The sequence below is a fragment of the Argiope bruennichi genome, chromosome 10 (genome assembly GCF_947563725.1).
Source record: "Argiope bruennichi chromosome 10, qqArgBrue1.1, whole genome shotgun sequence".
Classification (NCBI taxonomy): domain Eukaryota; kingdom Metazoa; phylum Arthropoda; class Arachnida; order Araneae; family Araneidae; genus Argiope; species Argiope bruennichi.
In genome coordinates this window covers 115089250-115114526 of record NC_079160.1, presented here as the reverse complement: position 1 = coordinate 115114526, position 25277 = coordinate 115089250, and the positions used below count along the sequence as shown (strand labels likewise).

Sequence of the window (25277 nt, the reverse complement as noted above, 5' to 3'; positions counted from 1 at the left end):
AATGGCACTTAAAGAAAAAAAAAATGAATACTAGAAATTCTGGAACATAATTTGTAATATAATGGAAAGTTATTAAGATGAACGGATCGGAAAAGAATCTACTCTGCGCACTTAGCATTTTAATTGTTTCCAAGGCACTTACAAAGCATGCTTGCGTTCCTCTGTCACGTTCACATTGTTCGTCCAGGGTAAGCATGGTTCCGGGTAACTCCCTTTCCAACAACTTGTTGTCATCCGGGTAGTTGAATAAACAAGAAGCCGTTTCTCCACTGTAGGCAAAATAAACAATTCCAAGTAAATTTATTGTCATTGAAATGTCTGGCACAAAATATTCGTAGCTAGTTTTTGAAATAAAAGTGCGCAAAAGAATCTTACTTTAGAAAATGTTTGAATTGTTCGATACTACACTTGGACCATCGGAAGCCCCGATCAGTATGTCGCAAATCGGACATGATAAAACCATCTTCCCATGGGCAGCGACTAGCCCCTGGTCCGCCCAGGTAGCTTGGGGGAGGAGAGCCATCATGAACACATCCCAGCCTGTTAGGAAAACGACATAAAATTTCAAAACGAAACATAAAAATGATTTAAAATTATAGAATAATTTATTTAATAGAAAAAGATCTATTCTTTTTTCTAAGGGCATGTCTTCTAATTCAATTTATATTTTGATTTATATCCCGATTCCATATAGAAGAAATCGAACCATTATGTTTGAATTATACATACAATATATTCTTATTTACAATATATTACTTTATTTATATTTATATGTACAATATATTCTTTTCTACACTTCAGTTCAAGATGAGAATTCCGTTTTTAACTTCCCATTCATCAATATTATGAAGGTTAGAAGATGGATTTTATTCCAAATGTCGTTCTCTACCGTGTGCTGATAATGATATAAATTTCCCTTGGAAAAATGAATACAGCAAATACATGGATGGGAAGTCAGGCGTTGCTATTACTTACATTCATAGCAAGAGGAGCTAATTAGGCAGGACCACAAAAATCATGGAATCTATTGTTAATCTGAATGTTGCTCTTAATATTATTCAACATGTGAATCGTCTTACCATTTCATTATGTGTATTATTATTTATAACAGAAACATTTGTCATAAAAAAAGTTTTTTTACAATCTCAAATAGGATGAAGAGGTAATTGATTGAACAACAGCTCAGAAATAGGTGGGGCTTCTACAACTTTTTTCAAATGCCATTTGAACGGTGAAGGGAAATTTCAAGTCAAAGACCTCAGTTTCTCTTAAAGTTAAATAAGATTAAGTTCATGTTAATAGTTAAAGATGATGAATAATTAATTATTATTTAAAATTGCTATGTTTGTTATTATTTTTAGCAAAAACTTTTTGACAATCAAAAATTTGGAAAAGTACAAGAAAATAGCTCACTTATTTCGTGACTTCTATATGTCTGATAAATAGATATAGTAATATCATAAATAGATATAGTAATCAGTATATCTATTTAGTATATCAGAGAAGCTTGACAGGTAAAGAAAAAAAAATTCTTAATTAAGTTCTTAGAAAATTTGCAATTTTTGAACCTCATAAATAATATAATTTTATTTAGGGCATACTGTGGGCATCATAAATATATTTCTTAATACAGAGTGTCCCACAAGGTATGCAATGTCAAATATTTACAGATTAGGGTAGAACACGTCAAGACGAATATTTTGATGTATAATATAACGGATCTCCGAACACATCATCATAATTTAATTACACGAAGAACGTTAATCACGAATCCGTCTGCTTGTATTCCAAATTAATATGCATACAATGATTGCACAGCATGGAAGCTTCCCTAGGTGACTATGTAAATATGTGGCAACTAATGAGAAAGCTCGTCTGAAAGTGAGTTTTCAAATACCCTCCGCAGTATATTAGGCTAGAAAACAGGTTTGTTGAGAACAACGTTGGTTACCTTACACCCCTGATCTTAACCCCTGCGACTTTTTTTCATGGGGACGTCTGAAAGACACAGTGTATCTCACACATCCCTCAACATTGGACGACTTGAGAGTAGAAATTGAAACAGATGTCAAGGAAGCTGGAACAGATGTTTTACAGAAAATTATTGCAAACTTCGATTCCAGACTTCACCATGTCATTTGTCGAACGCCAGACATTTCGAAAATCTGTTCTATGGAAAATTTTCTATAAACATTAATTTTCACTTCCTTTATTTTTATTTCTTGAAGTTTTCATAACACAAGCCTCATATCTTAATTAGATTATGGCGCTATATTCTGGGACCTCACATGTTATACATCCAAAATATTCGTCTTGACGAGTTCTATCCGAATCTGTAAATATTAGACTCTGAACACCTTGTGTGACATCCTGCATGAATTAAAAAGATGTAATTACTTACAAATGTCCCACTTCATGCGCTGCTACAATGATGCCGCTGAATCCGCCACTGTCTTCAATTATTGCAACGCTGTTTACCTTTTCTAATCTTTTATTAACAACACACGCGCCCCCAACGTATGCAAAACCTGCAAAGAGAAACAAATTGTATTATGCTTTAACATACAATTGCAACTTTTATAAATATTCATATTATCTATATTAGCATATTGAATACAAATAAGGAAGGAATCAGAATTATGAAATATTTAAAAACAGGATTCGTCCCAAAATTTAAAATTTTGATATAATACATGCTCACAAAATTTGTTTAATTCAAGGCAATTGTGTTTAACCATACCCAAGGAAAAATAATAAATATTTTTGAAAGCAATCTGGAAAATTATTTATTTCTTCAATCAACGTCTTGAGAAGAAATTTTATTTCTTTATTGACTCCTATTTTCAACAGAAATATAGCATTCATAGAGATGTAAAGATTTTAGGTCCTTCCAACTTCCAGTGAGTAATATATTTCGTGAAATCAAGCATTTATTATGTAAGAGTATTCTTATCAGTAAAATGGAAATTAAATTATCCGCAATATTTTACAAGGATTTTTAAAAAATCATTCACTTCATGATAAGAAAGATTAGGATATCTATAGGATGAAGGACATCTTAAATGCCTAATCTATTTTGTTTTCCTTTCTGTCTAGCCCGAGATATCCCTTTCTCTGATATGCTGACAACCAGAGATGCACATAAAATTGCAATAAGACTGCATGCATTATTTGCATTATTTTGGGACCACCAGATTAAAATTTATTAAAAGAATATAATTATTTAATGCATAGCGCCAGCCAACAATGGCTAATGCAACCTCAGTGAAAAAAATCAAGTGTATATTTTCAGTCATCAGTGACAGATGCGGCCTGAACGGAATAATACAAAGTGAGTCATCAGTGACAGATGTGCCTGAACGGAAAGTGCAAAGTGAGTCATCAGGAAATGCCTGTGTAAATGTGCCTGAACGGAAAATACAAAGTGAGTCATCATTTACAAATGTGCCTTAATGAAAATTACAAAATCAGTCATCAATGACTGGCAAAGTACGAAAAATGTATTAACAGTCACCAGTGACATGGCGCTTAACGTGTCAAGAAAAGAGGCATTACATGTTAAAAGGTGCTAGTACATACCAAAGGAAACGAGTTTTATTATAAATTATATGTTTGGAAATGAAAAGTACCGTCGGTAGAGGATAGGTAATAATGAATGTGGTAAGATGCAAAAAAAAAAAATCTTACAGAAATAATAAGTTTATGTTTATTATTTGTTCCACGAATTATTTCAAAAATATCGAGTGCGCAGGTTTCGGCGAAATTTGAAAAAGATGTTGCCAAAAGTGTGATCACTGCTGCCAATGTACAAGTTGGTGTATTTAATGGAGTTCGTTGGCTCCTTTACGGCCGCTTGCAAGGCGTGTATTAAGATCGGCGGTGGTATTACTTGATATTAGTATGGCCTAATAAATATGAATTTATTACGTCTGCGTTATTTTTGAATACCAGCTTATCCCAGTACTTTCAACATTATGAGCTTAACACCATCTATAGTTTTTCTTTTTGACCCGGAAAGCCACAATGAAACTTGTTTGAACTGCTTTGCGTCCTCTTCACGTTTGGCTCACCTTTCTTTGAATCACTTTTTTACCGTTCTGCCATTTGGTGCACTACAGCAAAAATTAATGGTGACTTTAAAAAATCAGGGAAAGGCCATTCGTTTAAATTCGCATGTTTAAATCAAATGATCTCAAAAGGTTTTTTTTATATATATATTTTCATTGTCTTAGTTAAAAATAAATAATAAAATTTCCTTCAAATAGTCTACAAACCATTTCCTTCAAATAATCTACTACTACAGTCTTCAAATGGTCTACAAACTTCCTAGCACTATATGCTAGCTTATAAAACTTATCATCTGCAAAACTAGGTTCATCCTCTTCTTGTGAAATTTTAGAGGCATTATTTTCTTCCTTATAGAATAAATAATTTATCTTAAATAAGTTTGCGAAATCATTAAATTTAATAATTGCTCTAAATTTTAACTTTTGGTCAATATTAATTTTATGATTTAAAAATTTTGGAAGACTGTATAAGACTGAAATCGAATATATTTTGGATCACTGAAAACTCTACTTATTTTTTTAATTTAACTTTAAGAAAATTAGCAATTGTCAAAATAATGCAGTTATCTGACTCGTAAAAGATTATATTATTGAAATATTAGTAGAATCCATTTAACGTGGGTATTTTCCTACAATCCAGTATACGAATGACAGAATCAGAAAGATTGCAATCTTCAAGACATTCGATTTAAAATATATGTTAAATCTTTAAATCTTAGACATCCTTGAATCTGCTCGTATGTTTGTGAATACGATAATTTAAACGCGCGGGCAAAATAATGAATAAAAATTGAGCTTGAAATATATTAAATTGAAATGTAAATCTAATAGAAATGCTGGAATATAAATTCTTTAATTAGCAACAGAATCAGTTTTCTTTTTCTTCTGTGCTACAAAACTACACAAAATAATACCATATTTACACAAGTTTAATAGCATACATTTTTTCACTCACGTCGAATGGAAATAATTTATGCATTTTAACTATCGAATTTGCGCACTTAACTTTCCCGATTCCTCTAGAAAAATGTTAATTCACTATAGGAATTAAAAATAAATTTTAACAAATTATGGAAATCAGAAGAAAATAGCGAAGCAATGGCATTGGCATCGGTAAATTAATTTTCTTAAATTTTAAGGTAATGTAAAACTCATTGCCTCAATATTATATTTTAAATATAATTGCCGGAAACTATTGCAATTACAAAAGAAAACAGCCGCTATAAATTGTCATGGATAAAAGTAATTTTAAATATTAATAACAATATTTATTAATGCTATTCGACAAAGTTTACTTTCATACTGCCACCATTTTTTTAAAAAAATATTCCATTACAAATGACATCCGTATCTAAGCATGAAAAAGTTAAAGGAAAACATTTTTTCCCCTGATATTTGAGTTCCTTGATTTCGAAACGTATTATTAATCTTTTTCTTGAAAATACAACTTGAGTCAGTACTAACACCAAGCCAGTGCTCGATACCTACAAGATGATAAGTTGCGTAATATGCTAATTGGTATTTTGACTGGGAATCAGCTGAATTCCCATGCATTGAAGAAAATCGATAGTTGGGAAATATCGATTTTTTTCGATATAGATTTTTGAAAAAAAAATGATTTATTGATTTTATGACGAAAAAATAAAGGCCCATGATGAATTGTAATGCGATTCAGTGAATCGATGCGCACAGTTAAATTTCGTTTTCAGTGCTTATTTGCTTGAACTTTTATCATTGGTACATTTTATAACTGTTAGCAGAGTTTTTACAGTTCCATGGTATACTGTTTCTGTTCTTCTAAAACGTATTTTGATTTAATAATCCTTTAAGGAACCAAATCAAAATCATATTTTGAAATAAAACATGAAATAAAACGATAAAATATGGTCAAAACTTATATATTCTTTTAAAATTTAAACGTAGCTATTTTATTTTATGTAAAGATTGCAGTGCAAAGATCCTGATTAAAATCAGTTCACCAATAGCATCCTGAATTCTTGTTTGAAGTTTAGTCAAAAAGCTGAAGAACATAAATTCGAGGAAGTAGGCTATGGATTTGTCTACTGACGATGATCGTAACCGGCATCATTCTAATGCAGATAGTCTGGAAACGCATCTAATTACCAGATAAGATGTGTTCATTGCTGGAGGTTTATTCCAAACTAAGTCAAAAGCACACACAACTTCCTATGAAAATCTCGAATATCCCTTACTTATCCACAGCAAAAGGATTCAATGAAATTTAAGCCTCAGCTACACTAGGACACTTCGACATAATAGAGTGATCGTCTCACCTGCAATTTGTTATAAGCTCTTGATTGAAAGATATGAGAAGATATGCTAGACCAAATCTGGTTAGCACCATCTCAGGGGCTTAAATATTCATACAATGTATTGTATCATCTGAATATATAAATGGAATATAAAGGGTGTGACAATAAATTTGCATGATATTTATTAGATCTCTACCTGCAGTTCCCCTGCTGCATCGACCACCTGCGAACTGTTTCCTGCACATGTCCAGTTTGGTCATGACCACGGCCATATCGTAGGCCGGGAGGCGGTCTTCCAAATAAAGGTACTTGCCCATGTCGGTGAGGGCTGCTGCAGCGTCGATGGCATCCCGGTTTGGACTCGGAAGTCGGTTGCGTTCTAGGTAAGGGGTGGCGTCTTTGCTCTGAAAACAATAGCAGGAAGTGGTACTGATTAGAACTTTTGAATTTTTAATAACATTCACATTTAATCTGTCATGTTATCTTTATGTTAATGTTTTCTTCTTAATAAGGAAGGCCTGACCAAATAAATAATCAATGAATGCATGAAATACAAAAATGCTTTACAATTTAAATCTTAACTAGCCAACAACTATGAACTGAAGCAACTTCTCAGACACTCACTAGATGTCGCTACGAAAAATCGTGCATAATGTGAGACAGAGCATAAAGAAAAATTGTTTAGTGACACTTCTACCTTTTTTCAAATTGTTTTCTAAATCCTCATATTCAAAGAATGCTTTATTGGAAAAATTAGCATTTAAGAGGCGAATAGCATTTTTGCCTTTATAGTTTTCAATATTCAAAATAAATTTTTGTTATTACCAGTGTATTCGGAACATTTTCAGATCGTTATTATGGAGCATTACGTGGATCACCTTCTTCAGCATATATTGATTAATGTGACTTCTCTTTTTATGGTAAAATAGAAAATTTCGTTTACAAGACAAAACCGGAAAGCCTCATTAACCTGAAAATAGGCTATAACTGATTCAGGTTAAGGTATGAAGAAATCACTTAAATATATATCTGACAACTTTTTGACTAGATTAAATTATTTATTATGTTACAGCTGTCAGTTTTCTTTCGGAAATATTATTTATTAAATTTCTATTCCAAAATACTTTCACTTACAGAAATTTGTTATACTATCTGAGACGATTCAAAAATTAATTCCATTAAAAATTATAGGTTAATTAATATTTACGGTACGCTTCTAATGAATCTATCTGTGCAAGTATTTAAGCAAGTTAATATGATATAATCAGTTGCATGCATTCTAAACAAAAAAAATCACTGCTTGAAAAATATTTGCTAATGCTAACTTTATTTGAATCAACTAAATTGTCTGAATTTAGCTTTTTGAAAAAAATTATTTGATGAGAAATAATGTCATCTTAAGTAAAACTTTTTTAGGATTAGTTCCTCAAACAATCATTCAATTTTTTTCACTTGTTTTTTCTTCTATTGTATAATTGTATATGTCTTTATTGTATAAAGGAATAAAAAAAAGATCCAATACAAAATAATTCACCTTTTCTGTGTTAAGTACCAATGTTTACAAACATACTACTTTCTTTTATTATAATTTCTCATTACAACCTTGGATATAACAATGAATTCTACTAACTATTTTCTAATGCACTCTTGATAGATGAGAATGAATTATTTTGTTTAGTTTTTGTGGTAAAACAATAAAGTATTAAACTTACTTTTGCAACAATAATTCCAGCTAAACTTATTCTGATTTTCGGATTTGACAAAGCCTTGTACCTCAGATCAACCTTCAAAAAGAAATCAAAATATAAAATCAATGAAATTTCACAAAATATCATAGCCTTATCATTCTATTTCAAACGCTTATTAAAAACTGTCAAAAAATATACATTTAATACTCTATTTTTAAAATAAAACACAATTAAGAAAAATCAATATATATTCATATTGAAAAATATTAACATTTTTGTCTTAATTAAATAAGGTAAAATACATTTCTCCCAAAAGAATGCACATTAAATTGTCATTTTTTTTACTTTTAACTTTGCCGAATATACTTAATGAAATCATAAAGACATAATTCAATTATTGAATACTTTTAATATGATTCCTTACCCCATTCCAGAAGCTGACAAAGTACCTCTTGATATGTCTGCTGCTGAGACCGTGCAGAACGAAGCTCCCATAGTCAACCAAGAGGAGAATTTCTGGCCACACGGATGAAGAGGCCAGAGCCCTCTTGCTGCGATGGGAGTACATGGGCCCAGTGTCCGCACGGCTGTTGAAGTGGCCGCGCACGTTATCCAACGGTACTGCAAACAGAAAGCAAATTAAAATGGAATTGGTAAATTAAAAGAAACAGTAAACATTCTCATTGAGAATGATATATGTCATTGGAATGGTATTCGAACTTTGTTTAGAAAATGATAATGTAAATAAACTAACACATACGTTTCTTATACAGTTTAAAAAAAATGTCTATGTCATTTTTCATGACTATACCGTTTCAAAACAATTAGTCAAATTTTAAGAAGTGACAGAACACCCCTTTTCTGTTGACCTTTAAAACTCTATAGGTTTTCGGCTAGTGAGCTGAGTGGGTTTAAAAGATATATCTGTGAAACAATCCTACTTTTCCATAAACTATGAGAAATGGAAAGCGCGGAGAGCGAAAGGAATATGTAAACTGAAAAAATTCAAAGAAGGAATAATGATCTTGGGTGATAGAGTAGTCGGGACACTCCAACAAGTTGCAGGCGCAATGACGAGATCTCTCATGGCTAAACTATCACCAATGGTATCTTATGAAAAGTTACATATCTATTGATGGTCACACTTATTCTGATATAAATCTTGTTGTTATAATTTCTGCGAAAAAAGTTGATTGGTATTGACTCTAAGTCTAGATTGTAGGCGTGAAAGTTAGATTTATGCTGGTGACTGCACTTCTGACCAGTTTTGAAATTTATTGAATGGATCCTTTATCTGAGAAATTCGTCTATTTTACTTTTTTTTCTTTTTAGATCTTTTTTCTATTTTATCGTTGAAAATACACAAGAACTGTCATTCTGACCCCTTCGCTGGTTAGTTACGACCATCCAAGATATGAGGATTATCACCTATGTTCTACCAACCCTTTCAAATTTGTACCAAAAGTTCTGAAAAACCATTTATACATTATTAAATAATTGACAAGTACGTATACAGAATATTTAAATAAAGAAAAGATATAAAAAAATCAAAGTCAAAAGAACTAAATAATACCTACAAAGTGACAAAATTTTACAGGCGTATAGAATTAAATATTTCTAAAATAGTTAAAATAATTTAATGACACACGAATGTGAATTTTCGTAAATAAGTTGTAGGATTAAAAATCTATCAAATGATTTTTAAAAAAACTAAAATTTATCTTATTGCCAATGAGAGTATAAACGAAAATTTCGAATTTGAAAGCAAATATCATGCAACAAAGCAACATAAAACAATATTTTGGATGTCATTTCAAAGTTTACATTCTGACATTTCGTTTGTTGGTAATGGGTAGGAAATAAGAACTCATTTTCATTAAACTACAAGAATGTATCATTTAGTTTCAATTCTCATAGATTTCGTGAATGTTCAACAGAAAATGGAGATTGCTACAGAATTTGCTGAAAATAAATAAGTTAAAGCTTTTTAATGTTCATTTTCGCTGCGGATAAACATCATTTCTTCTCTATAGATCAGGGTTTGGCATGAAATCGAATGCGGTGGACCGATGGACCACCAAGTCATTTTGAGATGATCGCCTTTCCTAAGACCTAAAACGCGCACACTAAAAGAAACATATTTATGGAACACCGATATAATATAAATGATATATTTTCTTTATCTCTTGAAGAAAATGAAGTTTTTCTCCTTTAAAATGGCAAATTTTAAAAGCACGTAGTTCAGAACTAAGAATAACTTTGGAATCTAATGGACGGAGTAAAGTATCCTAATTCAAAAAAGTTGCATATCATTTGAGATCTCTTTTGGGTATACCTACCTGTGTGAATCTGCATTTTCAACGATGAATATAATGAAGAAACCTTATCGTTCCCTTCTCACAGAACGACCCCTTAGAATCCGGTGCAAGATGAACAGTTAGTAATTATATACCGAGATATTCAAGATTGGCGGACAGTATGCAGACTAAGTCTTCTACTAACTATAACTACGAGAACTAAGTTTAGATGAAAATATTTTTTAATGTATTTTGTATTATTTGACATTAAATTCATCATATAATATTATTATATTTGCGACTATTATTGTGCTTATATCTTGCTATTATTATTATGTTTGTAGTTATGTAGGTAAGAACATATTCTGCATTTATTACTGAATTATAATAAATATTGTAGACCTTTATTTTTTTTAGCTCAGCACACTTACATCACTAGATGGACAGCAACATCTTGAAAAAATTAGAAGTAGCCCGTACTCTGGAAAAGTGTCTGTCCACCCCTGATGTAAATGATACATTGTAAAATGATTTTAGTGATTTAAAGCAAATGGCCGACTTTCCGAAAACTGAAATTGTAAGTGGATTCGCATCATTGAATAGAATGTTTTCGATAAATTCAACAACCAAACGAAGTTCCTTGCTTTTATAAATTCAACAAGCTCGGAACAAACAATTAATTCCTAAAGAGACGGTGGCAAAAGGATTGAAAAGCAACTGCTTTTCAAATCTTAAACATGCTCTGTGATATCGAATAGGCAGTTAAGTATGTTGAGTGGGTTTCGATTTTGAGTAAAAAGTTTTGAAAACTTCTGTGTTCTGTGAAACAGATTTAACGTTTCAAAGAATTCAATAATAATCCTACATTTCTGTAAACCAAGTATTAATCACTCGTCAACTGTCCACCTAAAATTTTATAAATTATTATTTTTATTATATATTTCCATCATCAATTTCGTGAAGATTTCTTGGTATTTTCATAGAAAAGATTGCATTTCTTCCGATGAATTTTTAACCTTAATGAGGTGTAATTGTTGTTCAAAGTAACGCTCATTATTTTGCAAAGCATTTTCAATACTCCATAAGCAATTGCGAAACGAGAGATAAATCTAACAAAATGAATTCAAATAAAATTTATTATCTTCCTTTCTTAAAAAAACTTCTTATAATGAAAAGAAGAAAAAAAATTAAACGATAGAACTTTTTAAGTAATTACAATTTTTTGTTTTAATTTCTATTAAATTAGAAATATTAATAGAAATTAAATTAATTTTTTTGCATCTCTATTTAATATTTTTAAATCGAATATTCCTTTTTCTTCAGTCAAGTTATAAAAAAATAACCTATTTTATGTAAAAGTTTTTTCTTTAATATAAAGTGATTAAAACGTAGATTGTACTTTATTTAAAAGTGGAGACAGTTTCCAAAATTTGTGAGTAAGATTTGAAAATAATTAATTCTATAACTGGCATTTTATGAAATCAAAAAAATAAATAAATTGTAATCTGTATGGAAACCAGAGAAAGAAAATACAAGGAAAACGGTTTTTCATAGTATAAAAAGTAAATTCTTCAGTTAAGTATATAAATATTACGCTTTTGAAGATTTCAGACATTTTTTAAATTCCAACTATAATAATTTTTCCGAATTTTTTTTTCCGCTGTCAAAAGTTTAGTTTTGTTGTTATTTTAAATTTAAAAAATATATATGCTAACAAGTTTTATCAAAAGGTTGCAACACTCTCGAGTTTATGCAATTTGAAGAAATATTTTCTCACGATATTTCTTCGAATGGCATTTCAACAATCGCTATGAAAACAAATCGCTAGCAAACACATTAACCAATCGCTTTCACTTTATCTGGTTTTCAAATCTATGAAAATTTTTCCTTCGTTTGAGTGATTTTCACCCAAATTTTAAAACAAGTTTTAAAGCTAGAAAAATGAAAGTTAAACTAATGCCGAAGTTGTAATTTGAGATCATTAGTAGCTATTTAAAACCAGCTATACGACCCACACCACTTTTTCGAAGACCGGTTTAAAACAAAAACATGATTAATGTTTCTCATAAATTGTTGTCAGCTTTCTACATTACGCAGATGTTTATAAAATGTTTTCGTAACTTGCAACTTGTTACATACATTCAGAATAATCATAGAAAAAATGTCAGTTTTTTTTATAGTTTAAGAGCATTATAATATATTCTCATTTCACCAGAGAAGAATCTACTACAAAAACGAATACTGTAATTCAAGAAAATAAAGATAACAAATTATTGTCATTTGCAATTATAAAGCTTATTTTATTTAAACATTGACCGGCATAATTTAACTACTGATTTATTATACTGAACTACATTGTTCGCAAAAAATTGAGGTTATTTAAAAATAAATATAAAACGATTTAAAAAAAGAAGCATTTGATTTTTGTTTGTGTAGGAAGCAAACGACAAATTAATGCTTGAGAAAACCTTTAACAATCTTATATCTTCTCATATTACATTTCTGCACCCAGAATTTAAAATGGAGCAAGAGTTACTGAGGATCTCACAAGAACTTCGAAACAATTTGATCACTCCCGATGCCTTTTTACAGTCTTGAGTAAGCATATAATGGGTGGAGCAATCAATTTGCATCACTCTCGTCCAGCTTCTGTTTAACTTCATTAACAGATCACTTGCCAATAAATCATAATAATTGAGTTTGCACCTCTTTTACATAATCGAACTTTTTTCTCTGGCATTTCCTTTGTTTTTCTGATGCTCTTGATTAATAAAAGAAAATCAAACTTATTTTTTTCTATCGTTTTTATCGAAAAAATTACTTTTGAGAGCAATGATTTTTTTTTCATAACTTTATATGTTTCTTTATATATATATATGAGCTCAAATTCATAAAAAAAAAGAAATCGTGCTACAAATTATGCAAAGAAACAAAAGAAACTTGTTGTTAGAGTTAAGCGTCATAAACAGACTAAAATCTATATAAGCATGGAACATCTATGTAATTATGACAAAATATTTCAAGAGCATCAGAAATTCGAATCACAAAAATGTTATGCATACATTATGATTTATATGATACTATCAATCTTAGAACAAAACAGCCTGATGAAGTTTTCTCCAAATAAAGATTAGTTTCTCACTTCGACTTCAAAAATGGATTTCTTCGTGCTAATTATCTTTTAAGATTGATCAAAGCAACAACATATCAATTGAATGATGTTTTCTTATTGTACACTGGACAAAATTTTTCCTATTTCTATCAATTTTAAAATTATAAAACATTTTTCCTTGCACTAAAATAAATTCTCGATTACTAACGCCTTTTTCTTGCTTAGTTTGTTTCAGACACTACCTTATTCCTGACGAAAAAAGATAAAATAAAATTATTTGCTTCATAAATCCATCAAGAGCTCAGGACCTTTTAACAGGTTTAATGGGAAAATTTAACTGGTTTAGCAGCATTAAAATAAATCTCAAGGTCTTTTTCAGTAATATTTTATTACATTCTAGTGAATCTTCTATCGCAAATGTGGTAGTGAAATGTTCATGCAGTTATTTCAGCGTCGTTTTGAATTTCTGTACTACTATTTCCGATATATATTTCTACTACTACTTCCGATATATATTTCTTACACTACTACATCCGATTTTATTTGGGGTCAAAAAAATATTGCTCTAATTTTAGAATCTTGATAAGCACATTCGATGTACAAAAGGCAACTTTTGGAAGACGTCATTAAAAATATTTAATCATACTTTTCACAATTTATCATTAAATAATGTTTCTTACTCTCATTGGATTTAATGCTAATTAGCACTTTTTTAACGTATTTTGGGAATTTTGCTGTATTGATAGAGACCTCATAACGATTTTAATTCTCTTAGTCAATAAAATTATTTAACATTTCAATATTTTTGGCGATCAATATATCAATATTCCAATATCAGTTATTTCAATATACACATCAGTCCCCTCCCATCCAAAAAAAAAAAAAAAAAAAAAAAGAAGAACGTGTATAGATGGGGCAGAGAAATAGTTTTACTTATTTTAAAAATTATTAAGAGGTCTATATCAATATTATAAAATTCACAAAGGAATAAAAAAAGCAGCAATTAGTAATTTTTTTCCATTGGTTCTTAGATAATTGTATAAATAGGTAAAGTAACTGCGAGCATTAATGAAAAGGGAGATATAATTTTAATTATCAATCAAATGATCATGACGTTAAATTTAACTCAGTAAAGTGGCAGGAATGATAATAAAAAAAAAAACAACTTTCAAAATGTTTTTGCAACAGTAAACTACTGATAAAAAAAGTCTTTTAGAATATATCGTCTATCTGTCTCTTGAAGATGCGATGATTTTTCCCTTACCATGAAAATTTCTTATAAACTTGCCACATATCGAATGACAACAATTAAAAAAAATAGGTAAAAACTTACAAAAGTCACTGTGGGAATCGTTGGACATCATCTGACCCCTGTATACGAAGTGGGCTCCACCCCTGGCGGTAGAAACTGAGGGTTGTCTAACGGAACTGGAAGCGTTATTACGATGTGTGTAAAAGCTGTTGTTCCTATTTCGCTCGTAGCTTTCATCTTCATCAAGAAACATCTCGTCGTCCACGAAGCCGTCTTCGGGAATCAATATTGCAGTGGGCACAGGTTTCACTACCAGGTCATTTCCAATCGTACCTTCCTAAAAAAAAAAAAAAATGGGCAATGTTTTTTAAATGATCACTAAATTCGTGAATGAAAATTTTGTAATTATTAAGTTATTGTTTCATTTATTTTGTTTATTAGAATACCTTGAAAATATAAAAGTGGAATGCAAAATGGGATTTCTTGTTTCCTGAATTTACATGATGTCTAAAATATGGAAAGAAAAAGAATTTATGAAAACAATTCTTCATTAAATAAAAGAAGCTATTCATCCAGAAAACATAAATTACTTTTCCGTATAGCTTCTACACTGAATGATCACAATATTAGAAACACATGATAAGAATCTCAACTCTAATCATCTTGGATATCTTGTGGCTGTGATGATTGCGTATATTTTTCTAGGCAGGGCTCTAAAAGTTGTTTAAAATGTGGAGAACTTTTTCTTAATCAGAATATTGATAATCTCAGTGATGGTAGGGACCGTCTGTACTTGATGGTGGTATATTAGAGTCAGGAATATGCCATTGCTACTTTATTCTATAAATAGATCACTCTCGGTATCTTGCATTAATGTGATGAAAGAATCGTACTGGAGTAATGATCTTTGGACTGTCTGACCAGCACCACTGTTTCCAGTTTCCCAATAAAATCAAAAGCGTTCATTTTGGTCACTGGCTATTGAAATCAGTTCGCTCTAAAATAAGTCTTATAGATATATTTTTGTGACGATTTCTGGTTATATTGCTTTACCATTTGTTGCATTGTAGATTCTCTGTTACTACATACAATACGTGTCAATCATTTATTTATCCCCCCCCAAAAGACTTCTATTCTATGTTCTGCTTTTTATTCGAAGTTCTTTCACTTGACTGCAAAAAGACTGCAGCCATTTATGTATGAAAAAAGCCCCCCCCCCAAAAAAAAAAGGATATTTAAAAAATAACTGGAATTGGCTATTAAGTTTCTCACAATTATACTATGCTCAAAATCATTCCAATGTCTTATTTTCTTCTAGCACAGCAACTTTTATTTGTATTTCTGCCAATGGAAAATATTTTTAACCTTTATCGTGGCAAGCTAAAGCTTTTTTGAAGAAAAGCAAAAATAAATGTATATAGGTAGCTTATTTTATATTTTATATATATTTTTTTAAATATTTTATATTTTTATATTTTATATATATTTTTATTTTATAGTGGTAGTATATTTTTATAAAGTTGTATGTATGGTATACTATACAAAATGAACATAAGGGTTAATCTCTATTCTAATACTGCATGTAAAGTATCTTATCAGTTAGACGTTGATGCTATTTCTAATATTTCCTTATTCCAATGTATTTAAAAGATGTGATATATATCTAATAATATTATATAATCACTTAAATATCAGATAGCTAAATATCTTCTTAACCCATAATATGCGCGGAGTTTTCCTAGCCTTTAACACTAAAACGCAGACATGCAAGCTAATTTGCTGTGCATAAGAACAAAACAAAAGATACTAAAAAGCTATTAAACGCCTAAAATTACTACAACGCAAACTACTAAACTCCAAAGCAAAAATATTTCAGCCATAAAATGGAAAAATAAAAAAAAAAGATGTCAATGTTTTTAACAATACAGAACTTGGAATTTGCTGCTACAGGAAAACAAAACAGCGAAACTGAAAACATTGAAAAGCCGACGGATTGAATAACAATAAATGCATGGGTGGAGTTGATGAAAGAGATATATTTCTTAGCAAATTTCGTGTTATGCAATAATTTTGAGAGATTAACAAAAATTAATTTTTTTTAATGCTTGACATTATTCTTAGCAATAGTTACATTATTTTCAAAACTCTTCATAAAGATGGAATAAAAATTTGCAGAAGAAATAAATAAATAAAATAAACCAAAATAAAAGCATCAGCAATACGAGAAATCACACCATTCTTGATATCCCCATCAAGATTTCAATGATTTCATTTCACCATTTGATTTGATGAACATTTTGTAATGCCCATTGAAATAACTTCAACATAGAAATCTCGAAAAGGTTGTGTTGTTTGTTTATCACAAAATAAACCCGATTAATTTTATCATATTTCCTGTATGGCTCTATGTTTTGACATTTCAAGTACTCTCATACAGTACAAAACTACCAAATCAATTTCTCAAACTTTATTCAATGCATAGCTTCATTAAATTAAATAAAACCATTAATTCTTTTTGTAAGCCATTTTGTTTTCGTCTTTTTTTATCATTTTGAAATATTTCTATTCTACTATAATAAAAAAACCAATTTGTGATATGGGTTCATTTTCTACTTTTTCGAATAATGCAAATGAGGTAAGCGCACTTCACACACATTCATCGTCATGTTTTTCACTTATCGCTGAACAGCAAGGCATCAGTTAACTCCAGCCACAGATTCAAATGGTTTTCTTCTCTATTGTAGGCAATAATCCTCTCAACTCTGTTATCATCATTGATTATTGAGCACACATTTTTGCTCTCCTTACAGCACAATATTTAGAAATATAATATTTTATTACTTTATTAGTTCTTTGTTATTTTATTATTATTGTTATTTGTTATTAGTTATCTTAGCCTTGTTTAGTTTAAGAGTATTTTCTTTTGCAACTTATATTTGGAAGATGATTTTATTCTTTTTGCTTTGCATTTCGTTGATTTTAATTTCATTTTATAAACTTGCAAAATGAATGATATACAAAATATCATTTCACCTCATGACTAACGGATAACACAAGTAGTAATCATATATCTTTCCTCTCTAATACATCGCATTAATAAATGCAACAGAATTAGATTACTAGAAAACAATTGCTCCTCTAAACGTTTCTGCTTCTGCATTAGTTTTTATTGATTAGTCGGTAACACTTTCTGAACACAAATAATTAAATAAATTTTACCATTTCATTTTTATAACATTTTTGTTCTGTCTAAATATAATTTTATTGTATTAACCTGATAACAAACAATTTGAGGAATTTTCAAAAGTACACTTTACCGAAACTGATTTACAGCTGCTATTATTTTCATATATAATTAATAGTGTACGATTCATTAAGAATTAATAGGACAAATCTAATTATATATTATGCAGAGCCATCTTTGAAATGAGATAAATCATTGAACTATTTCCTTATCTTAAACGCTTGATAATGATCCGCTTCTAAAATCTCTAAAAATATTTAAACAAGAAGTATAAAGCAGAAACTTTAAATTATTTCTTGCACAAAAGCAAAACGAACATTGATTTCAACAAAAATGACTCGAAAAAAAACTTTTTCCATAATTAACGAAACAAACTGCTATTAAGCCAGAAAAACAAGATAAAAAGATAGTATTTTCACAATTTATATAAGTGAAATCGAAATTCAGCAAAATGAGGTCGAAAAATAAATTTACAAATCAGGCAAGTAGATTAAGATTTAAAATGATGCATTGTATTCTTTTTTTACTAAATTTTAAATATTTAGAAATCATCTGAAACAAAAAGAGATTTCAAAAAATAATTCATTTACCATCTGAATCTTTCCATCCGCTCCATGCCGAATAGTAACAGCAGCCATTTGATCTAAATCGTGATAGGTTGTTCCTGGATCGTCATCCTAAAAATCAGAAAAGAATTTCTAAATAAAGGTGTATAGTAATTCCTTACTTTTTCAGAGGAGTATTATAACTTTTTAAGAGCTCCGAAAGTTTTCATCTTGCATTATATTTCTTTTAATGTTTATACTCCAATTTCTTAAGATCATCATCTCACACTTAAATAAGCGTTCATTATTTATTGCATTGCTTAATAATTTGATCTTATTTAAAAAATCCTACATTCAGCATTGAATATTTATAGAAATGTATGAAAATGTTATGTTCGTTTAATAAAAATAAAGTCAATACACAAAATAGAAGATCCCGTTTTGTTCAGTTAAAATTGTTTTAAATATGTAAAATATCCTTAGCATTTTTCAATAGTTGAGATTGGATATTTATTATAATCTTAGTATTGAAGATATTAGAACTAAGGGATAAAAACAATCGCAACATTTAGATTATAGATGATATAGAAAAAATATTTCTTTTATTTATTAAATAAGTAGAAACTTTTCTTTTTTTTATATGTATGCTTGATGCTTGAGGTTACTTTCTTCAATAGAGAGGCTAAATGTTTGAGGTTACTTTTTTTTTCAATACATATGCTTAATACAAGAGGTTACTTTTTCTTGTTTTTTTATACGTATTTTTAATGCTTGAGGTTACTTTTTCTCTTTAAAACAAAATGAAGTTTATTTAATGCCTCATATTTTACATATATATATTCAAAAAGCTCTGTTCAAAAGTCTTATTTAAAAACTGTATATTTCATTAATAAGTAAGAAAAAGTCTTTATTATGATCATCATAAAGCACCTTTGCTATAGTCAAATGTCATATGCCTTATCTTAGCAGATATGTGAACACTTATTGCAAAATTTTGTTTCGTTTCCAACCTTTTGACCTATCTCTAAATTATATTCCGTGTCTAAAATTTTGTATGTTACATGTAAATTCGACTCCATAACTTTTTATACAAGTGCGAGTTAGTACCCACAATTCGTTCATTAAATATATAATTATTCATTTCATTTGTACCTGACAAGGCAAAATCCATTACATACCATTTAGTGACAATGAAATACAAACAGCTTTATTTTCTTAATAGCTTCTGAACAATTATTTTTACGAATGACAGTATGTAAATAATTTACCGCCTGAAACAAAACAGCTTGAGCAGAAAATTCAAGGTTTTGAAATAGCGTCGCATCTGTTACGTCTATTTGAGGAAGGAATTTTGCAATTCAACATTAAACCGAATTGGGAAAAAAATCCTTTTTTTCATGTCCTGTGGATAAGGAGAAATGAAGTTTCAAATTAGTTTCAACAAGTCACAAGTCTTCTATTTTCTACAATTGAATGAAAGATTTGCCAGTACCTGTTAATAGGCAGTGTAATGGATTGATTTATTTTCTTTCTACTTGATTTGCTAATGAGATTCGTGATAAGTTCGTCCCTCTTTCCTCTGTGTAAACACCAAAAAGACAATAGTATCAACAGATGTACTCGAAAGAAAATTTTCACTCGAACAAAAGTAAGGTCATTTAATTTTTCCTTCTGTCATAAGTTGTTAGCTGCCAATGGCACTGACGATGATTAACTGTAGAGTTACGCATTATATTGATTGATCTGATTTTTGAAGGAATAGTAAATTGCACTTTAGAAAAGTTTTTGTACAAACAAGGCTGAAAAACAGCTACATGTATATAAGACGTGTTATCTAATCTTTATTACGATGAATTTATTTTTATTTTTCAATACGTAGATAGAAAATAATTTAAAACGCAAGAAGTAAATAATTGATACATGTTGTTTATGTTATGGTAGTTGAAAATAACAAATAAATAGTAAGAAATAATTCGACCACAAGTTTGCTGGAATATTCTGGAAGCTATTGTAAATATGTTAAAATCGAATGAATGTAATGCAGCTTGATTTCTAAATTATACTCTAATGTTTACATAATATTTGCAGATTTATTGAAGACATTGCAATTCGTAAAGGTGCAATTAAAGTTGTAAAAATGTGATTATAAAGTACAAAAAGTCGTTAAACTAAGTTGCACATAGTAAAAGAACGATAATTAAACTGAAAATGAGTTCGAAAACACCAAACAATATTCTTCTGACTTTGCTCCGTGAGATTAATTATTTAAAAATAAGAAACCAAACGATAAACTGGTAGCAATATCTGAAGGTGACGTCACTTTATAAAAAAGATGAAAAATACGATTAAATTGCATGAGATTCACTTCACTTCCCACTTCAAATTCTAAATAACTTAAAAATACACTTGAATGGTATATAGGAAACTTTGAGAAAACAAGAAATCTCTTTGGAATAGTCTACATGTAACTTCATTTTTGAACATCAATGTAAGGAAAAGAATTAGGTTGATAATAATTTTTTTTCAAAATTCATAATCATGGTTGTAGATTCTAGATGGGTAGACATGGTAAAATTCTACGAAAAAGTGTGAATTTCTAATCCACGTTTTGATAAATTTTCTGAAATTATTAATAACTGAAATCAAATAATAATAATAAAATAGCAACAAGTTCTATTACGTTTAAAAGAGTTTGAAAAACTTTTTAACTAAATAGTTAAAGGACTGAAAAATGCAATGGAGAACTAATTACAAAATATTTGTTTTGAAACTACATATTTTCACAAAGCTTTAATGTAAAATGTTCTACTATGCATTTTTCCAAAATTAATTACCTAGCAAGAAATCTTTTATAATCGTATAAAAACTGTTAAATTTTACTTTGCAAGCTCGATACGCTTAAACGCTTTTTTTTTTTTTTTTTTTTTTTTGTATTTGGTTCCAAGTTGCTTTATTGCATCCAATTGAATTTGAGATTTGGGAATATTTATTATTTTGGAGAATTAAAAAATTACAAATTTATACAAAAGAATGGAACAGATAAAACTAAATAGATGTTATTAAGCATATATTTGTCTTGTTTTTTTTAAAGCGCACTAACTATGGTTCCTTTTTTATACATTAAAGATCTCGATTTAATAAGAGTCTTTTAATATTTAACTGTTAATCATTTAAAATTTATTGAAATCATTATATTTTCCACAAAGAAATGTTTACACTTAATAAAGGTCTTAAAAGATCTTTATTAAGCTACTATAAATCTTTTAACTAAATCTATTAAAACTAAGCTATTATAAACCTTTGTCTAATCAAGATATTTTAATCTTTACTAATAGAATAATTAAAATTTCATTATTTTCTACAAGTTATCAAATGGGATGAAATTCTCTATACCTTGTATCACTGCGAAAAATAGGAATATATTATTTGGGTATGTCATTCATGTGAATAATGAAATAAGTAGAAATTTTAAACAGTTTCTCAGATGAATGAAATAACTGTTAGGCTGTACTTAGACAATGAAATAACTGTATAAAAAATAAATTTTCTTTTAAAGAAAGTAAAAGATAGCATAAGGCAAAAAATATTTGTAATAGTTATATAGTTTAAAATTTCTAATTCATTTACTTTTATTTCATTTAATAAAGGTCTTTAAAGCTGTAATTTGATATTTACGGCAGCTAATAAGTAGCAGAAAGCTTAGTTATTTTGTAGAATATGAATAGAATGGTTAAAATTATTTAGCTACGGTCTTGATGGATTTGAATCAAAGTGAAAAGGATACCTCAGTCGACATTTCTCTGTACTGTATGCCGTTGTTGGTGCTCTCGGCTAGGTACATTTTCATGCTTTTCAGTCGGTCATCAAAGTCGTCGTTGCGCTGCAGGTGGAGGTGCATGTCGCGCCCGAAGGCGGACAGATGGACGCGTTTCACTTCGTCGTCGTCAGCACTTCTCTTCGACAATGTCCGCACGTGCACCACTTCGTAATGAGGAACTGAGAAAAGCAATCATAGATTGTAAGAATAATATTTTTTTAAAAAAAATTTCTAATATGTTCATACTGGATGTGAGTCAGAATAAGTTTTTTTTTTAAAAATTTGTGATGTGAGTCCGAGTAAATTTAAAAAAAAGTTTGAATATGTTCATATTGGATGTGAGTCCGAGCAAATTTATGTCAGAATAATTTTTTTCCTTAAATGTTTAAAATATATATTCGATAGATTTTTTAAAAAAACGGCAACTATCGATGATATTAAACCATGATTTGTCTTCGATTATTTTATTAAGTATCCGTATTTGCATCGTCAAAATAGATGTCATCTTATAGTGAAGTGTTACAATAATTGAAATACTAGCTCTGATCATCTTTATACTCAGCACTAAAAAGTACTTATTATATATGGAATAACTATTTTATAAAGAATAATAATAGATAATTCATTAAGTTTTTTAACAGATATTTAAATAATGCATATTTTATGAAGAAAAAAAATAGCATCTACAAGAAGTGACTTATTTTTAAAATAAGACTTCTAGAATGATATGTTTAGCAAATTTTACACGCTGTCTTTTAAAAAAGTTCTCCTTTTTCTTATCTAATTCTATCATTATCTGCTGGTATAAAAATTTTAGTAATCAAGGACAATTAAAATAAATCATCATAAGTTTTGAATAAAGATAAAAAAAGAAATAATAGGAGAAACCTTCCTCTCTCTACATTCTATCCAATAACTTATCCACTGTTGGAAACATTCATCAGAAACTTATTGCTTAAAATTATGATTTCCATTGTCCATTTCCTGATTTTTCTTCAGTTTTTCTTCATCAGTCATTTAAAAGTATATATATTGTTCAATTACAAAACAAATTTATAGCATCTTCAGTTATATTTAGAAGCTACTTTCACATTTAATTGTCTCACCGTTCAAAAGACATGAACTTGCCAATAGACTAATTGGCCAAGACAACATTTTTGATGTCCTACAATTTTCTGCTATTTAGAAACCTTTATAAACAAAATAGAATCCGGTGTGTAATGTTCTGATCCTTACACGAGGCAGTGATGCTATTTCTGATCGGTTGGAAATCGATGAGATGGGAAGGGGGGGGGGGCTAAACAGCATCTGTGTAAATATAATAACTGGACTCTGATTGTGTATATTCAGTCATGTGACAAAGATCATTATATTTTAATTGGAGGAGAGATTACCAGCTTATGAGGTCGGTGAAGCCTTTAAAATTTTATAATTCATCTTGTTTATTAGCCGCCGAGAACTTCAATGAGTAATACTTCCTATACCACCAAAGTTCCTTCTGTATTTACGTCCGCATTGTGCTGTCTGCATGGTAAATACCCTCTGTAAACTTGTTTTTGTTGCTGCTGCTTATCCCCCTTGTATTGAACTCCAATTCAAACCAAGTCCAAGAGATCGGGGGAAGAGGGGTGTAGTAGCTTCTGAGAGTAAGGACCCCTGAGCATCCGAGAGAAGCAGTGTGACTTCTAGCTCATATGAAGATAACACTCACTTGTGCAATCCCTTTTTACAGGGGAACTTTTTCACAGATAGAACACTGGATAAAGAACAACCAGGACTCAAACCCGGAACGCCCAGATCACGGGGAAGACGTGCTACCCCTAGGCCAAGACGTTGGCAGTACACTTGTATTGTTAATATCTGCGCATTTGCTGGAAGAACGTATTACGCAAGCAGGTAAGATTGCTACAAAGTGTATGTGTCATAAACACACATTTCGTTGGAGTAATGGCATATATACGTATTTAAAATTTTAAAGATCCACGAAACATCACGAAAACACGTTTAATGGGACCTAAAAAGAAATCGAATTATGTAAATAGTAAATATGGGTTTATTCGGTAAATGTTCCTATTGCGTTTTTATTCCATGCACGACAAGACTACAATAGAAATTTATGATTTAAAAAATCTGATAAGACATTTATTGCTGATTAACATCGATCCATTACATGAAAAAAAGAGATGATCTTCCCCTGGGGCTTTGGAAAAAATCTGTTTTTGCGTCTACACCAGCAACATTATGTAATACTTACTACGCATCGAATGAATTGGCTTTCAAGTGATCAGAACATAATTAATAGTTCCCAGAAAATCCGGGCATAGTTTTTTATAGAACCGCACCCATAGCAACATACGCAGTCGGTGAGATTCGAAAAAAAAAATTCGAAGACAAAGAAAGCGAAAGGTGCCTTATGGCGACCCTGATAAACACCTAGATGCAAATAGTTCTCTCCTTGGTTGAAAGTTCAGCATGCTGCATTCATCTTGAGTTTGTTTGAATCGGGTGCAGGTGGGAGGAGGGAGGGGGTGGACTGCTGCCCTTGACACCTTAAGTGGCACCCATCATTTTGCAAATTGGAATTTCCTTGTTTCGACGGGAGAAAATTTCCAAGGATGCTCACAGAGAAAATAAGAAGCAAGTGGATCTGAACCGTTAGGCCATGACGTAACAGGTACATTTAATAGAGGAACGTAAATAAATATTCGGCATGCTAATCGAAAAGAGAAAGGATCATATATCCTAGTTTCCGGGATCTTGATTTGAATGCGAAATTAAGGAAATTTAGAAAGATATTTGTTTTTCATAATTATGTTAAATATTTACTTTTTGACATAATATGTTAAAGAAAAAGTAATAGACTTGTGCAACTAATTAAATATTTAACGACACAATGTAATTAAATGTAGCTTGTTATGACTGCTCTCGAATTAAAAGGATAAATTTAGAATTATTTACGATGGCAGAAGTTAGGTAAATTAA

The 25277-nt window shown here is 29.9% G+C and overlaps 1 protein-coding gene across 3 annotated transcripts in view; it reads right to left on the bottom strand.

Moving 5' to 3' along the window:
- LOC129989274 (A disintegrin and metalloproteinase with thrombospondin motifs like) overlaps positions 1 to 25277 on the bottom strand; it is a 103852-nt gene that overhangs the window by 6516 nt on the left and 72059 nt on the right. For all 3 annotated transcript variants that reach the window (XM_056097686.1, XM_056097688.1, XM_056097687.1), the window contains 9 exons: positions 22263 to 22474; positions 18524 to 18610; positions 14771 to 15026; positions 8453 to 8649; positions 8053 to 8124; positions 6537 to 6744; positions 2402 to 2528; positions 376 to 540; positions 143 to 269 (listed from right to left, as the gene is read on the bottom strand). In XM_056097686.1, coding sequence (XP_055953661.1) covers positions 143 to 269; positions 376 to 540; positions 2402 to 2528; positions 6537 to 6744; positions 8053 to 8124; positions 8453 to 8649; positions 14771 to 15026; positions 18524 to 18610; positions 22263 to 22474 — 1451 coding nt within the window. The remainder of the gene's footprint in view (positions 1 to 142; positions 270 to 375; positions 541 to 2401; positions 2529 to 6536; positions 6745 to 8052; positions 8125 to 8452; positions 8650 to 14770; positions 15027 to 18523; positions 18611 to 22262; positions 22475 to 25277) is intronic.